Below are 17,320 nucleotides of genomic sequence, written 5' to 3'. Positions count from 1 at the left end.
TCCAGCTGGAAGTGAAGATTATCAGCTACATGCAAATAGGCTGCCCCTGCACCCAATTCCATACAGAAACCACCCTAGGTCATTCCTCATTCCCAAGTTAGGTCCTTTTTTGGTGCATTATAAGAAATCCAAACTTTGGCCTGAAGCCATTTTTTTTTTTTTTTTTTTTTTTTTTGGCTTGAATTCAAAGCCCTGCTACTGGGTATGCGTGGCCTTGGGCAATTTCCTCATCTGTGGAATGGATGAGAAAAATATAAAGGAAATAACATGCTTCACACCCCTCCCCCAAAATTATTTTAGGATGTAGTCCTGGAAAGAGGATAGGCCAGATTTTTAAGGCAGGTCTTAATATCAAATACTCTGTCTCTTTGTCCCTAGTATAATCCTTGATTCTTGATTCTTATAGTTTTCAAACTGTGCATGCTGCATCTTGGGAGGGGGCATTGAAAAATATGCTACAGGGAGCCCATTTTGATTTGAACATTGCACAAAAGTCCAAAATATGCGCAGAAATTTCATGGTATACTTTCAGAAGCACTCTTTTATTGCACAAACACTGCAAAGATCAGGCATACACAATTACTAGCACAGCTAGTGAGTGAAAATTCCAAAAAAAAACCTCCGCCCCAAAACCCCTCAGGGCAAGGGTAAAATGATAGTAAGTCAAGTTTTGAAATTTAAAATTGTGATGTATGTAGAAGGTGATGTTGTTGCTGTTTATATTACAATTTTCTTTGCTGCCTCCCTCCTGCCCACCTTTCCTTCCTACAGGTAGTTTGAAGCCTACACTCATTTTGCTCACAAATCACTGGTTTTATCTGCAAAAAGGTAGAGTATACTCAATTTGCTTTTAGAGCATTTCCTATTTGTTTACTCCGTTCATGAGTCATCAAGGTTATATTCATTTCAACTAGTGCAAAATTGTTTCTGGCAACATAATTTATATAGAGAGAGCTGTGTACAAATTTGGACAAGTGGGAAAGCAGTGATTTTTTTTTAAAAGACCAGCAAGGGTGGAGCTTGAAATATTACTTATACTGGCATCAAGTCAACTGTCAATTACCTCCAAGACACATGAGTCTTTCTTTTCCTCTGACTTCCTCAAAAGGAATTACCTTAATTCTCACCAGGACATAAGAAACTGTTTTTGCTTTTATTCTGTGGTAAACATTTCTGACTGGATACAGAAACACTTTGTCAATCAAGCATGAGTAGAAAGAGGGCAGAACTGTGTATCTATAGAAATTTTCGAGTTAAATGAAACTTATCACATAAAATGACTATTTTAATCATTCTAACCATTTTGAGGAACAGTCTTAATTCTAATATGAATCCAGATCCAACTCTGTGTTACTTAATCTACTTAAGCTTAGTTTGCCCAACTGGAAAGAGGGTTGATAAGACTTATTTTAAGTATCTTTCAGTTCAATATAAAACCACTGTGTTAAGGCAAAACAAGTAGGCTCTGAGTCAGTGCTTAGGAGTTTTCCTAAAATGAGCTGCCTTGAATGCAAGATTTGGCTTAATGGAAGGCTCAGAGGCATTTTCCCCCATCCGGACCAGAGTACATAGTCACTAAATCCTAGAATGTCATAGAAAAACAGACATCCTGTTTAACTCCTAATATTAAAGATGAGAACACTGAGAGTCAGAGATAGAATATGACTCAGTCAAGATCAAACAGGAAGCCTTGTCAAGTCAGAGCTAAAACCCACTCTTGGCAGTCCTGTATTGTTAACTTGGTTCATCCATCCATCTATCCATCCATCCACTCAATAAATGATATTGAAGACCTACTATGTGCCAGGTACTCTGCTAGGTGTTGCACTGCAGTGGCTCATAGAACAAAGCACCTGCCCTCCTGGAGTTTGGGCAGGGGGAGGCAAGACCAACTGCCGTCATCACCACTGCATTTTCCACCAGTCTGGGATTTACAGTCCTTGACTCTTGAACAGTGCTATCTGACCTTTCTTGTCCACTCTTTCTCTTTTTCTTCACTTTTATCTCTTCTGCATCGTTCCCTTTATTTCATCATAGCCTTATCCTTCCAAGACTAATCAGGCTTGCTGAATTCCTGTTGCTTCCCAGCAGTAAATGTTTACACTTCTTCTAAGAACATTCCCATTCATGATTTTACAGAGCACCTCTTCATTTATAAAGGCACAATCCTCCTGTGTGGTGGTTTTTTAGTGGGATGCCAAGGATTGGCTAAAGAGTTGTTTTTTTTTAACGTTTTATTTATTTTTGAGACAGAGAGAGACAAAGCATGAATGGGGGAGGGGCAGAGAGAGAGGGAGACACAGAATCGGAAGCAGGCTCCAGGCTCTGAGCCATCAGCCCAGAGCCCGACATGGGGCTCGAACTCACGGACCATGAGATCGTGACCTGAGCTGAAGTCCGACGCTCAACTAACCGAGCCACCCAGGCACCCCAGGCTAAAGAGTTTTTTAAGGTAAGAAAAACTGTTGGAACTTCCTAAATAAAAATAAACCTTTCCTTATAAAAAATTAAAATCTTAATTTTAGCATATATATTACAATGTCATATTGCATATTAGTATGTGTGTAATATCTACATTGTTAGCATATTTGTGAATCTATTTGTGCACAAACATTTTTTACTAATACGACTGCACAAACAAACGTGGTAACCATTGTCTTAGGAGCATGAGAATCCCATCATGCTCCATGAACATCCTGTACCTTGCAATGACTCATCATAAGTTTTTGCATCAGGTGGTTCCATTTGGACTTCGTAAATATGGAAAGGTGTCCCAAGTCATGTTGCAGATATGAACTCTGACACTAGAAGAGATGAAATTGTTGTTAAAGAAGTTGAGGAGTCAAGAGGAAATTAATAAATGAGCTCACTCATAGATTCAAAGCCCATAGGAGAAGAATGGTGGGGGATCTTATCTGTCTCCAAGCCAAGTTCACTTTCTATTTCTTACACATTGTGTTCTTTCCCACTAGTGTGCCTTTGTGCATGGGGTTCTGTCAGTATAGAACATTTTCCTTGTCACTGTCAAAATCTTCCAGCGAAGAGTAGAAAGGGTATGGCCTGTGGAGTCAGGAAGATTTGGATTCTAAATCATTCTTCACCATGTATGTGTTGCACAGATCTTGGCAAATTACTCAGTAGCTCCAAACCTCAGCTCTTCACCTGCTAAGTAGGGATAATAACATTTTACTCATGGACTGTTGGGCAACTTAAATACCTACAAAGTGCTTGGCTTATGCTAAGTACCAAACAAATGTTTCCTTTCCAGTTTCCAAAAGAATTGCTTTTCAAGGAATAAAGCAAGTTGACTTTACAAAAAAAAAAAAATTAACATACATCCTGGAATTAACATTGACATTAATTTTCCATAAAACCTTCTGCACTTATTCCAATGAGAATTAAATGCCTCTTTCTGCTTCAACAGCACGTTTGTTCCTGTCCTTGGCATTAATGTCATTCTGTCATGTTGTATGTTTACAAGTTTGAACGTGAATCTCTCCCACTGAAAGACTCTTTACCCAAGAGCAGGAACCAGGTGCCTTTTCCTTCATGTCCGCAGTGCAGTGTTGCACTCACAGAAAGCCATGTTTAGAGATTCACACATCATTCAACAAAGATCGATCAGATGTTCTGCTATGTCCCAGTAGTTGATTGGCATTTATGGTGGAATCCACACATTCTTTTTTTTAAGTGTTATTTAATTTCTAGTTAGCTAACATGCAATGTAATATTAGCTCCAGGTGTACAATATGGTGATTCAACATTTCCATACAACCTCTGGTGCTCATCATGACAAGTGCACTCCTTGTGCACTCACGTTTTTCACCCCCCCCCCCCTCTGGTAGCCATCAGTTCATTCTTTATAGTTAAGAGTTTGTTTCTTGGTTTGACTCCCTCTCTCTCTCTTTGTTGATTGAAAGATGAATAAAAGATAAAGGTGAGTGTTATATGGCTGGGAAATGACTTCAGTTACTGAACTGGTATGGGTACAATTGGGCAAAGACTAGCATCTGTCATAAATTAAATACTTCCTATGTGTCAGTCACTGTGCTAGGTGTTTTCACGTTAACTTGGTTAGTAGATAACATTTCCACAAAAATTATCCTTATTTTACAGACAAGAGACTGGGGTCTGGCAAGGTGTGGCAACTTGCTGGTGTCAGACACTGATGAGGAGCTTGCTAGGAGGTGTCAGACAGCAGCTGGTGCAGGTCTAAAGGGAGAAGGAAACAATTCTGAATCGTCCCCTAAAGCCACTGCTTGGTTTTAGGGTATGTGCTTACCTGGGAAATTGTGAGAAGGCAGGAGATGAATATTGTCACAGCCCAGCCACTGCCAAAATGCCACACTATTAGCCAAGCCAGAGTTTCTAAAATCAAGACCTGGATGAAGTGAAGGAAGAAGAACGCTGGGTTGGCCTTGAACATGTTCATGGCCTCTAATGTTCTCCGCAATTCTCGGAAATCTTCCACCAACTGGGACTGAGAAATAAATGTTCAAGGAAGGAATTAGTTCCGTCAGGGAACACAAATGAACACAATAATCCATTATATTACCTTATTAGTACCTTAATTTTATGAATACAAATTTAATTATATTAATAAATTTAATTGGGCAATATTAAAAACATAAAACTATGAACAAACAAAACTTTTTTGAAAAGTTATGATAACATTTTTTTCCCTGGAGAATAGAAAGAGGAGTAGTAGTTTGTAAACTGTCCTCAAACTATTTTGGAGCTCAGAATTTGTGGGGGTTTTTTTTGGCAGGGGGGCTGTGAAGATGGTTATTGTGTCTAACTGTTGCCTTTCAAACCATCAGTATTGCTTCAGGTATTGATTGATTGATCTCCAATAATGCTTTGGAGAACTGTGTTGTCTATATGGATCTGTGTTACTGTAGTTAGTGGTACAGTTTACATAGAATTTTCTACATCATCAGCAGTTCAGTATGTGCAAAGGACCCTTTCATTAAAATGATGAACACAGAAAAATGCAGGGGCATTGAGGAGGGCACTTTTTGGGATGAGCACTGGGTGTTGTATGGAAGCCAACTTGACAATAAATTATATTAAAACAAATAAAATAAAAATGGACAAAAAAATGCTGTTCACTTGGATTAGCTCAAAGGATGATTTTCTTGTGAGCTGATTGATGGATCCTTAGAAACAGGGCAGGATCTCTGGTGGCATTAGTGTGTGTCTGCTGATATGTGTTGTGGGGGGTGGGGGTTTCCTGGTTCTGTGTTTATGTAACATGCATATGTGCATGTGGGTGCATGAGCAAGGCTAGTCTTGGTTTATAAGCTTGCCAGTCAGACTGTAGAGTCAGTGCAAGGGCTGGAAAGAAATATCTCTTTGTTTAATGACTAATGAATGGGTTTGAAACCAGGACAGGTGACATAATGACCAGAGCATAAGAAAGAGAGCAGGATTGTTCAGATACATGAAAGGAGAGAATTTATATATATATATATGAACATAATTCTAGAAGCAAATTCTATGAACATAATTCTAGAAGCAAAAAAAAAATTCACTGATTCAACTTTTAAAAGATCTGTTTCCTGGGTTCATCTCTCAAGCCTCCATCAACTTTGGAATTTTGGTGACCATGGATAACTTTAAGAGGCATCTCTAGAGTGCTTGCCAACCTGGTCATATTTTCCAACTCACCTAGCGTACAGAGTAAGGGGTCAGCAAGCCCGGATGAGCACTGGTCTGAAATCATCAGCAAGTAGGTGATAGAGGCAGGAATTCAACTTATGCTTTCTGACACAAGTGTTGTGCTCATATTAATTGTCTATAGACATATATCTGAGTATATATGTATTATTTTGCACACATACATAGTATCTACATAGATGCACTAAAGAAAAATTTCAGCAGAACTTTACCCCCCAGAAACCAATACTCTTAGATAATGAATGGTTGTCTTATAGTTATCAACCATTAGTGGATTTTCTTTTCCTTCAAGAAAATTTTAGCAGAAACAATTAAGCTTTGCATCAGTTTCTTTTGTTTACCCTAGAGTCTCCTGCCCTAAATGATGGGGACATATCTGGAGGTTTGTCAATTGCTGTTGCCACGAGTGAGTTCATGATGATAGTATCTAAAATTTATTGAGCATTTACTACATTCCAGACACTGTTCTAAGCACTTGAAGCGCTTTTAACTCTTTCCATAATTCCCCAATATCTTCTAGAAAGTTGGTGCAACTGTCGTCGCTCTTTTACAGAGAGAGAAATTGAGCCATGGAGAGGTTTGGGAAGTGGCCTGAACCCATACAACCTGTGGCAGAGTTGGGCTGTGAATCTAAGCTGTGCAGCCTCAGAGCCCTTGCTGCCAAATACAGGACTGGGTTTCCTGACACACAGCTGTGTGGGATGCATGTGGGCCTGAGGGATGAGCCTAAGTGTTTGTCTGAGGTCTACACAAAATGAGTTATGCGTCTTCAGAATCTGCCTGTTCCTCAGTGAGTTTGTTTCCTCATTTCCTGAAGCAGAAGTATAATGCTAATTCTATTCTCCTCACAGTGATATATGGGTCAATATTGGGTACAAATTATTTCAGAAGAATTACACAGAATGTAAGCAGCTTTAACAAAACAGATTGCAAAAAAAAAATGAAATGCTCAATATTAGTCAAAATCCTTTTAAGCCTTATGTAAAATCATCCTAGTGAATGTCTAATCTTATAAAGACCTTGTCCTTTGGAAGACGGTATTTCAGGTGGCCAAAGTAGTAGAGAAAGAAAGAGTGGCACCCTTCCTTGGGGTCAGAAAGAAGTGACTTGGAATCCTGGTTCCTTGATACACCAACTATGGGACTTTCAGAAAGTAACTTATTTTCCCTGGACTATAATTTCACCAAATGTAAAAAGGCATGCTGTTAGGATATATTCACAACTTTCATTTGGTAGCTATTTATGGAGTCCCTACTACATGTCTGATCCTGTGCAGGTGGGTTCTTGAGGACACAGAGATAAGCAAAATATACATACATCTATACTGCTTTCATGAAACTTACTTTAGCAGTGAATATAGGCACAGACATCAAGCAATTGTAAGCAGTCACTGGACAAAAGTTGTATCTGGTAGGTGCCTGACATAAAGGAGGTACTTAGAGACACAGAGCTTCTGGGGTACTGTAGGACCAAACAATTCATTCCTTTCTTACACAGAGGTTTAAGAGTTCTGAATGTCTAAGGAGGATGACATTGTTTTGTAATATGTAGAAACTACTCATTTATGCTATTACAGGCTCACCTAGGCATAATGGTCAGTTTCTCACAAAAAAGGATCAATTCTTGGATATGTCAGGAATTGCTCCACTGGCCTTTGTCCCCATCCCTCCATATGTTCAAGGGTCCTGAGACCCCACTCACACTTTTGTTTCTCTCCTGGCTGGGCTCTTCTGGGGCAAGCTCTCCAATGAGCAGTGGCTTAAGGTACAATTTTACAATGTCAAGGTCCAGGTGCATGGCTCTGAAGACATCCTGTAAATCACAGAGAATTGATAGAGGCTTAGCAGACACATGCTTATCTACAGAATAGTCCCCTTCCTTACCTCATCCTGTGCCCATCTTGGGAATCAGCAGACTCTATTACAGAGGATTTCTTCTAACCCCAGGTTGATGCTTCAAGTTGAACAATCAAAATTACCCTTGGAGATACTCTATGAAAGCTTAATGCTGGAGATCTACCTACCTGAAGCACTGCTTCATTAGGCAAGCCCAACACAGCCAGGATATTCCTGAGCATTGGGAGAGATCACTGTTTACTTTACTGAGCACCAGAAGAATTAGTTTGCTTGAATTAGCGAGCCATGATGAATCTTCAAAGCCCAACATCAGGGTGGTAAAAGTTGCTCACATAGAAGCACGCAGCAACCATGACTAGCTGTGAAAAGCACATCTCCCATCAAATATCCCTCTTGGTTCCTGGCCAAAGCCAAGAGGAATGAAACATTTGAATTAAGTTCTTAAAAAAAAATGGTTAAAGTTGACATTGATAGTGTAGGATTAATTCACAGGAGAGAAAGGGAGCACAGCCCCTGAGGTCTGAGCTGTCTAAAGTACACGCTCTTCACAAGTTTTTCACTGGAGGGGTCTCATCATTCTTTCTAAAAAGTACTAGGCCAATCTCTGCAAGGGTTGTGACAGCCAGGAACATAGAGGTGACCAACTGTTTTTCCCCGTCTCAGGTCCATGTTAAGTAGGACCTCAAACAGGCTGTGACAAACAGTGGTGGTTCCTATATCCTGCTTGTATTTGAAAGTAAGAGATATTCTCTTCCTTCCCAAAGAATTAAACAGATTTTGGGGAAGGAGAATTCTCCAAGAGGTAGATATTAGACTTTCTGCTATTGCAGCTTTGAGAACAGGAGTGATCAAAAATGAGGAAATATAACTAAGATCATAACTTGAATATGTGGAAGCCACACACATGACTCTAAAGTGCTGTTGTTCCATAGTACTGACTAAGACAGTGGACCCTGGAGTGGTCTTTCTGTACCTAAATTCTGGTTTCTACTTACTAGCTGTGTAATTGTGGACAAGTTTCTTGAACTTGTCTGTGCTTCTGTTTTCTCTAACGTAAGGGTGATGGTAATAGCCAACCAATTCATAAAGTGATTGTAGGGATTAAGCAAATCAACATATTAGCCATCTTTCTTGTATATATACTTCAAGTGCTAATAACTTACTACCTACATTCTCTTCAATATAACAACTCAGAGATTTTCTTCCTATACTCCAAAGCCTAATGTGGTATGAACTCTAAATTGTTTTAGTGAATATAATGAACCTTCCATCTTCAAAGTGTAAAGCAACCTTGGATACATCTAAGAACTACATAGAAGCCTACTTTATAAGAGGGTGTTTATATAATGAATAACATTAATTAAAAGGGTGCAGTATCAACTCTTTAGACTTACTTCTTCTAAGGGTCTCTAGATTAAATGATGGAAAAAGGATTTTGTATTTGCTAGAACCAGTCCAGTCTCTACTGCTCATTCTGTTTCTGCATACTTCCTCTGACCCACCCTGGGAAATTCTGCACTATATAATTTCAAAAGTTTTTCTTAACTATCACATTCTGTGGGTCTAAAACTTAGTTTCCCAAACCAGGAAGAGAGCCTTTCTGTGATTAAGAAAGGAATTAAAGTATTTCAGAATGATCCATAGTGGCAAATCATATTCTACTTGTTTAAAAGCAGATTAGGATGGAAAACATTCTCATGGATCAAGTTAAGAGTGTAGAAGAAAGGTAAGCCATTGAAATTTTGTTTTACTCTGAGCAGTCATACAGAGTCCTGGAACAGTATGCTGATGATAATGTTCTTCTGGGTTCATCATTTTTTCTGATTCCCAGCAAGATTTGCAGGCAATGCTGTAATCACATAGCCTAAAGACCAACAGAATTTTCCAGCATAGTAGGCATTGCCCTGCTATGTGGACCTCTTTTCATTGTACTGATGAGCAGCATAACAAAGGAGTTTGGGTAGTCTTAGATATTTGATGTAAAAGCATTTCCTAATAGAGTCTGGATATTGTGGAAGTCGTGAAATCCTTTTTTTTTTTTTTTTGAAAGACTTGTAAAAACAGGCTATGTTATCAACACTCTTGGGCAAGTATATTCCTGCTGAAGGAAGGAGAGTGGGTAAACTGAAAGGAAGAGGGGATAGTTCTAACATCTGTTGTGTATATCCTGTGTACAAGAGACTCTATGGGCCAATTCATAACCATCACCTTGGATCTATGAGATTCCATTGCTTCTTCTGTAAAGATAAAGATACCAAGTCTCAGAGGAGAGAACATCTCGTCCAAAATGCCACAATAATTAGGTAGATAGTAAGCTAGGATTTGAACTAAAGGCTATGTGATTTTACAGCCATGAAGCTGTAAAGGTTTATTCCAGTCATAACATGTATAATTACTATTCTGAAAGGCCTCTTAAGAGAGAAGTGATGCCAGATTGGAATGATGCTAAAATCAGCATGTATCTGCTGGGCGGATAGTAATATCTTCCCACATTAGGTTTTAATCCCCTCACATTGCCTCTGGCTCCAACCTACCTCTCCAGGCTCACCTTTCACCATTACCTTTCATGAACCATCTTGTTTACCAGACCTGACCTCTCTCCATTCAATAAATATTCCATGCCTGTCTATTGTTCTGAAACTTTGAACATACTGTTTCCTTTGTCTTGACTGACTTCCTCCATTTTCTTTCTATAAAAATTCCTTTTCATCTTTTAAGATTCAGATTACAAATTGTCTCCCCTAACTCAGTAAAGTTATTTATGATTTCTCTGGGCTCCTCTAGCTTCTATAACTTTTCAAATTATATTTTAATGAAGCTGTGTACTTGCCCCTTCTCAGGTGGTCTTTTTGTGTTTCTTTTAAAATTTAGTATAATTGACATTACCTTGGCTTCAGGTGTACAACAGAATGATTTGATATTCGTGTGCATTGCAAAGTAATCACCACAATGAGTCTGGTTAACATCTGTCACCTTACATAATCCCCAATTTTTTTTTCACTTGTGATAACTTTTAAAATTTAATCTCTCAGCAATTTTCAAATATGTAATACAGTATTACTAACTATAGTCATCATGCTGTACATTATATCCCCGTGATTTTTTTTAATGTAACTGGAAGCTTGTACTTTTGAGCTTCTTCACAGGAGAAACCTCCTGCCTCTGGTAGCCACCAATCTATTCTGTATCTATGAGCTTGGTTTTTTGTTTTATTTTTTAGGTTCCACATATAAATAACATCATATGGCATTTGTCTTTCTCTAACATATTTCACTTAGCATAATGCTTTATGGGTCCATCCATGTTGGGGCCAATGACAAGACTTCATTCTTTTTTATGGATGAATTGTATTCCACTGTGTTTGTGTGTATTTGTGTGTGTGTGTGTGTGTGTGTGTGTGTGTGTGCGTGCATGCATAGGTATCACATTTTCTTTATCCATTCATCTGTAGCTTTGTAGCATGTACTGAAATCCAGGTTTGTTCTTTCTCAAGATTGCTAATTGTTGCTTTGGCTGTTTGGGGTCTTTTATGGTTCTGTACACACTTTAGGATTGTTTATTCTATTTCTATGAAAAATACCATTGGAATTCTGACAAGGATTGCATTGAACCTGTAGATTGTTTAGGGTAGTATGGACATTTTAGCAATATTAATTCTTCCAATCCATAAGCATAGAATATCTTTCCATTTATTTATATCTTCCTCAGTTTCTCTCATTTATGTCTTATATTTTCTAGTATGTGGGTCTTTAACCTTCTTGGATAAATTTGTTCCTAGGTATTTAAGAGTTTTTGAAGACTAAGGCCATGTGTTATTGATTAAATTATGCCTACTGTCTCACTCTGCCTGGAATATGACATATTATCAGTGAATGCCTGATGAATACGGGAAAGGAAGAATGAAGAGATGAGTATAGGATTTCTCTAACAAGGAAAAATCTGGAAGCATTCAAATGTGTTGAGTTCAGAGGACATAGGTCTTAACAACCAGCCTCTCTTCCCTACCCAGCATCTCCCATTTCATCTGGCAGTCTTTTGATTGATTACCTTCTCAACCATAATCCTGCTCCTCAATCTATTCATAAATTTGTACCAACATTCATCCGAAACTGATTATTTCCAAAACAATATCAACACAGGAAAGATGTGACCATTTTGCTTTTACAAATAGCTTAGAAATCCTGCTAACTTTCTGCTGTTATTGAATGGGAGATGGGGAGATGTGCTTTATTGTAGAAGCATGATCCCTACAGGAAGAGAAAAATATGGAAAGTCCTTCTGACTTTCCCTGCCTTTACAAAAGCCTGCCTTTACAACTTAAGTACTGTTGAGAGGTTATGCCCTTCACAAAGGCACCCAACCAGGAGGGTGTGTATGGTCTAAAATCCAGCAATCATTCCATTTGGAAAATCTTGTGTTACAACCACCCAAGGAGTGTGCCTTTCCTGTTCACATTAAGGCACAGTGCAGTAGGAGTAAGCTGGTTTATATTGGGCAAATTACTTTATTTCTCAAACCTCGGTTTTTTTCTAAATATGGATAATAATGGCACCCACTCTGCCCAGTGGGTTTATTAATTCTTCCATTAATTTATTCAGTCACTGTTAAAACTTATTGAGGATCTAGCCTAGTGGCTAAGAGCTTAGACTTTGGAAATCAGACCAAATAAATAAATCAATAAATGATTGCATTTTTATATTATATTTAGTTCGTCTGGGGTGGGTTGAAATTTCCCAAATTCAGGAAATAAAACACCAATGGCAAATGTTTATACACACCCACACCCCCCCACCCCCCCCCCCCCCACACCCTCCCCCCCACACACACAGAGTTACAAAACATGATAACTAGATCATGGATTTTGATTTACTCACCTCACAAAAGCTCACCAGAGTAGTCAACACCCAACCACATATGCATTCCCACATCTCTGAGTAATTTCTCTTATGCTTACCCGTCTCTGGTCTCATGTGCTCCAAGGCAAAGGCTAGAACAAGTCCCCTCATATTTTGGGTAGTACATGAATTATGAATAGGTCAGTTTGTAAGGAAAATGCCGTCTTTGCCCTTTATCTGGGAGAAAGCCTTTTTGGAATGGAGAATGTTCACTTAAAGTCACCCAGATTCCCCTTCACCCACAGGAATAAGCAAAGGGTTATTTTTCCACTGCAACTCATTTCATTGTTTGAGAACTTTCATTATTTGAAAGCTCTTCCCTATACCGAGATTTTTTTCTGTGATACTTTCTGCTGAGCTCCAGCCCCAGTTCTCTCTCTCTCTCTGCTCTCCCTCCCAAACCTGCTCATCCTCCTGGCTTCCCTATTCTGTCATGGATATAGTCACCTAGTTCACTATGTCACATATGCACAAGGCAGACAGACTGTTTCTCAACAATTAACCAGTCGCTCATCACATTTTATAAATTATGTCTCTTAGACATCCTTTGCAGCCACCCCCTCCTTTACATTCCTGTGGTCAATGCCTTGTTCCCCTATTAGCACCTCAGTACCCCCCTCTCTCTCTACTTCTCCACCTATTTTCTACTTGAATCATTGTTCCAGTGAGAACCAGATAATTTAAGAAATGTTGACAACCTAGAGAAGATACAACTATTATTACTTATTATTACTTTCCTTCATTAATACTTAGAAATCCTGGTTGGTTTTGTTGTGCTGATTGGGGGTGAGGAGGGATGCTGACCAGAGAAGTGTCATTATGTGTGGTGGAAAAAGAGGAAGAAGGGGAAGACATGGCTCAGACTTCAACTCCCTTCCTCTCCTTCCCCTTTCTCTTTCTCTACCCCTCCTCTCCCTTCGTCCTCTCCTCCTCATGCTCCTCATACTGACACTAAGTGAGCACTTACTACATGCCAATATTGTCCTAAAAAGAAAGCGGCTAAGCTGAGATGCCCATTTTGCCTGGGTGTTTACTCCTGACGTGAATCCTATTTTCACTCCACCTCTGTGCACATCCTCTCTTCTTCTGCCCTAGCCTCACCTCCATTGGCTCCATGCCATCCTTTTGGAATTGCACACAACTCTCCTGTCTTCCACATGGTAGTCCTCCAAATAGCTAGATGGACTTTTCTGTATTTCCTCTAAGTTTTTTTCATCATTTCCCTCTCATATTGTCCTTTGATCCTCACGAGAAAGAACTCAAGTTTCTCAGTGTCCTACTTAGAGTGTGGTGTCCGGAGATAAGAAGTGGGTTGACCAGCACACAAGATACTTAACTTGCTTTCTTTGTCCTGGACATGCTGCTCATGTACATGCGTCACAAGATTGTGTTTATTCCTTTCATGGTCCTGGAACATACTGTTGCCTTACATGAAACTTGTGGCCAAATATTGTTTCACTTGCATGTCTTGTCCTCAAATGCTTTGTCATCCTCATTTAATAATTGCAAAACAGCCCATCATATGTTATCATATTGATAACTATATAATCAATTCTTCTTGGATTTACAGTTTGTTTCTGGCTTTTCCCCAGCAAACTCTCAACAGATTAGAAGACTGGGCCTAGTCTGTGATAATTAGCACTGTGCCATTAGTTTTAAATAGTATAGTTTGAAAAAAATCAGACAACTCAGATGGGAAATAACAGGAGTAGATATACTGATTTTGTTTTATGGAATCTTTTCTTTGGAGAAAACTAGAACCCATCTCAGAAGAACTAAGTAATAATAAAACAAAAACATTGCCATTTTTTCAGTATCTAATCTGTGCCAAACACCATAAGTACTACTGACTTTCACAAGGCTAAGATGAAAGTGTTGTTATTCCCACTTTCTAGATAAAAGAGCTGGGGCTCCAAGAGCTTCAGCAACCTCCTCAAGACATTCTTAGTAAGTAGTTGAGCTCAGATACAAGCCAGGCCTTTTTCATTCCCAAACCTGTACTCTTAATCATTATGCTCGGCCTTAAACAAGGGTTTTAGAATGGATGACTAAATGAATGAGTAAATTAATGATCTTGTGGGAAAGACTATCATTATTACCCTTTTATCAGGAGGGTGGAAGCTTGGAGGAGAGTTTCCATGAAAATAAAAGAATGGTTCTCTCATCTGGGCCAGTGCAGCCATGCGTTGAGGGTCAGCTCACAGAGATTATAGTTTCTTTAGTCCACAGTTGCCTTTCAGGGCACAACCTGCAAATACGTCTTAGGTTGTAGAGTAAGTCTCTGATTGTAGGTCCTTTATGTCCTTCCCTCCTTCACTAGAGAGAATGATGCTTCTCCACCATGGGCTCCTCTGTTCCCAATCAGATGACACCAAATATAATCAAGATTTCTAAGCTGGTGGTAAACAGGAAATAATAATCACACCTCTGAGGCTATGGATGCCAGTGAGATAAATCATAATAGTTAAAATTTAATGAAACTTAATATTAAGTGTTTGGCATTGTGCTAAACACTTTACAAGCATTAGTCCCATTTACCATAAACCAGTTAGATTGGTAAGGTCATTTCCATTTTACAAATGATGAAGCAGAGGCCGCGAGCATTTTAACAACTTTCCCACGTTCATATATCCAGTTGCCAAGCTCAGGCTCCCTGAATTCTGAGTAGCTATGGGGTATTATATTTGTCAGAACTCCTCTGGAGCCTCCCATTCTTCTTGAAGCATCTTCCTTTGCAAGAATCTTTTCTCCAAACATTTTTGGATTTACTTACATGAAGTCTAGGGTACATGGCTGGCCATGCTCAGGATTTTCATTCTTAAGATATGAATCCCAAGGTGGCATGGGTATTTTATCCTAAAGTCCTGATGGTTTTATTTTATTAATTAATTCCACCTTGTTGGCTAGAATTGGATGTGGAATCATATTTTTTTCCCTAACTTCTTAGAGATAAACATCATCAGAAAATTAAAGATTCATCAGCTCAGCTGTCTCAAGCTGAGTGAGTTTATCAGTTATTTCCAAGGTGGTTGAAGGCCTGCATCTTTGCCAGCACATCATCTGAACTGATCCTGTGACTTGGGTTAGAAAAGCACTATCCATAATTGTAGGTTTGTGTTATTGTTGTTAACATTTTGATGCCTATCATGTGAATTGCTGTCTTCCTTTTACACACCCCATTTATAAGAGTCTGAGAAATTTCTAGATGGGCACAGACGTGATTTTTCCCAAATTTTACTCATGCATTTGTAACTTTCTTCTTAAAAGACAGTGACAGATGGTAGCCACACTTGTGGTGAGCATAGCCTAGTGTATAGAGTTGTTGAATCACTATATTGTACACTTGAACTAATGAAATGTTGTGTGTCAACTATACTAAACCAGGAAGCAAACAGTGACTCCAATTCAAAACACAACGCCAAGAGAAAACAAGATCCAAAATACACAAACAGTATCCACTGTCAGCATCTGAGCCCATCCCAAAATAGGAGCTAGTCCTTGAGGCTTATTTGGTTTCAGGTTCTTGCAGGATAGGAATCCTGAAAAATTGGTTTGGGAGGAGATGAGCAATTGTGGAGTTTGAGCACGTACTCAAAATGCTTTGGGAAAGAGAGCCAAGTCCCAGCCACCCACCAGTTGGAAGGGAGAAGGCAGAGCTTTGAGTTCCTTACCGTGGCATCTTCCCCAGCATAGTGGTTGAGGACTCGGCTCCCCCCTGGATGCTTGTTGGCCCAGCCAGTAACATCGTAGACCTTGCGATTGATCACCAGCCACTGATCAGCCTTCTGATTGTGTTTCTGGATCTCCTGCCAGCTGTACATGTTGAGACTTTTTCTGGGCACGCCACACGTTCCATTTGCCTCCTGCTTTACAGAGATCTCTCCTCTACCATTTTCTACTGGTTTCCCATTCGCTTGATACTTCTCACCCAGGTATGGCTGACCCTCTCCTACAAGGTCCCCATTACCTGTATGGTTGTCTTCAAGCTTCGTCGTCATTGTACCCCTCTGATTTCTGAGTTGGCTCCTGAAATTTCTAATATTTGCCTCTGATTAGACCATAAAATGACACTTTTCCTTCCTTCTTCTTCTACTGCAGTGTGATGCCTGCACAGAAAACTTTTTAACCTAGTTATCTCTTCACCATCCTGACAGTGAGCTCATCCCCAGCCTCACACTTCTCTGACTGTCCTGATTTTCTCTGCCCTGCTAGAGTCTTGGTCACCTTCCTTCTCTCTGCGGGCTGATGTCTTAGCAGCATCCTCTTTCATCATTAAATGTCCCCTGGTAAAGAGCTTTGACCAATCACAGTTGGTCTGAAAGTTGTGGCCCGCCCCATGGCCGCGGGGCAAGACTCAAGTCACAGGGCTGTCCTACACTGCCACTCCATGGAGTTGGGTTCCCCAGCTCTCTGGCGTGCCTGTGGATAGAGACATTTAGGTTTGTTAATTCCACGTGTGAACAAAAGGTATCAAAATCTCCAGGATGACACGAATGCTTGGGGGACTTGGGAGATATTCTGTATGACAGCTGTTATTTCTCCCTAGGGTTTTCATTTTTTTAAGCAATATTTTTTGAAAGCAAGGTTTAAATGTATCAAAAACAGCAATGAGTGGGAAGCTAGTTTTTCTCTTTATTCTTTGAAAGCCGTCTAAATCTGTCACACGTCTAAAGGTAATAGCAACAGATGTTTGCCAGATTGCATGATGATTTACGAAGCCGTTGTCACATCTGATTTAATCTGATAAAGCCGTTGCTTTATCTGATTTAATCCTCACATCAGTCTTTTGAGGGAGGTACTATTAGTAGTACCTGGTAGAAAACTATTCTCGTTTTCCAGGTGAGGTAACATGGGCTGAAGTCCTCAGGTAATATGTCAGAATCACTTTGG

At 39.5% G+C, this 17,320-nt stretch overlaps 1 protein-coding gene across 1 annotated transcript in view; it reads right to left on the bottom strand.

The window, feature by feature from the left end:
* LOC122483769 (fatty acid desaturase 2-like protein FADS2B) overlaps positions 1-16,698 on the bottom strand; it is a 38,222-nt gene extending 21,524 nt beyond the window's left edge. The window contains exons 1-4 of the mRNA XM_043581139.1: positions 16,102-16,698; positions 7,381-7,491; positions 4,283-4,480; positions 2,703-2,804 (exon numbers count right to left, since the gene is read on the bottom strand). Coding sequence (XP_043437074.1) covers positions 2,703-2,804; positions 4,283-4,480; positions 7,381-7,491; positions 16,102-16,428 — 738 coding nt within the window. The 5' untranslated portion in view covers positions 16,429-16,698. The remainder of the gene's footprint in view (positions 1-2,702; positions 2,805-4,282; positions 4,481-7,380; positions 7,492-16,101) is intronic.
* Positions 16,699-17,320: the final 622 nt, after the last annotated feature.

The sequence above is a fragment of the Prionailurus bengalensis genome, chromosome D1, assembly GCF_016509475.1.
Source record: "Prionailurus bengalensis isolate Pbe53 chromosome D1, Fcat_Pben_1.1_paternal_pri, whole genome shotgun sequence".
Classification (NCBI taxonomy): domain Eukaryota; kingdom Metazoa; phylum Chordata; class Mammalia; order Carnivora; family Felidae; genus Prionailurus; species Prionailurus bengalensis.
Note: the sequence above shows the minus strand (reverse complement) of the source record. Positions and strands in the feature narration are given on the sequence as shown.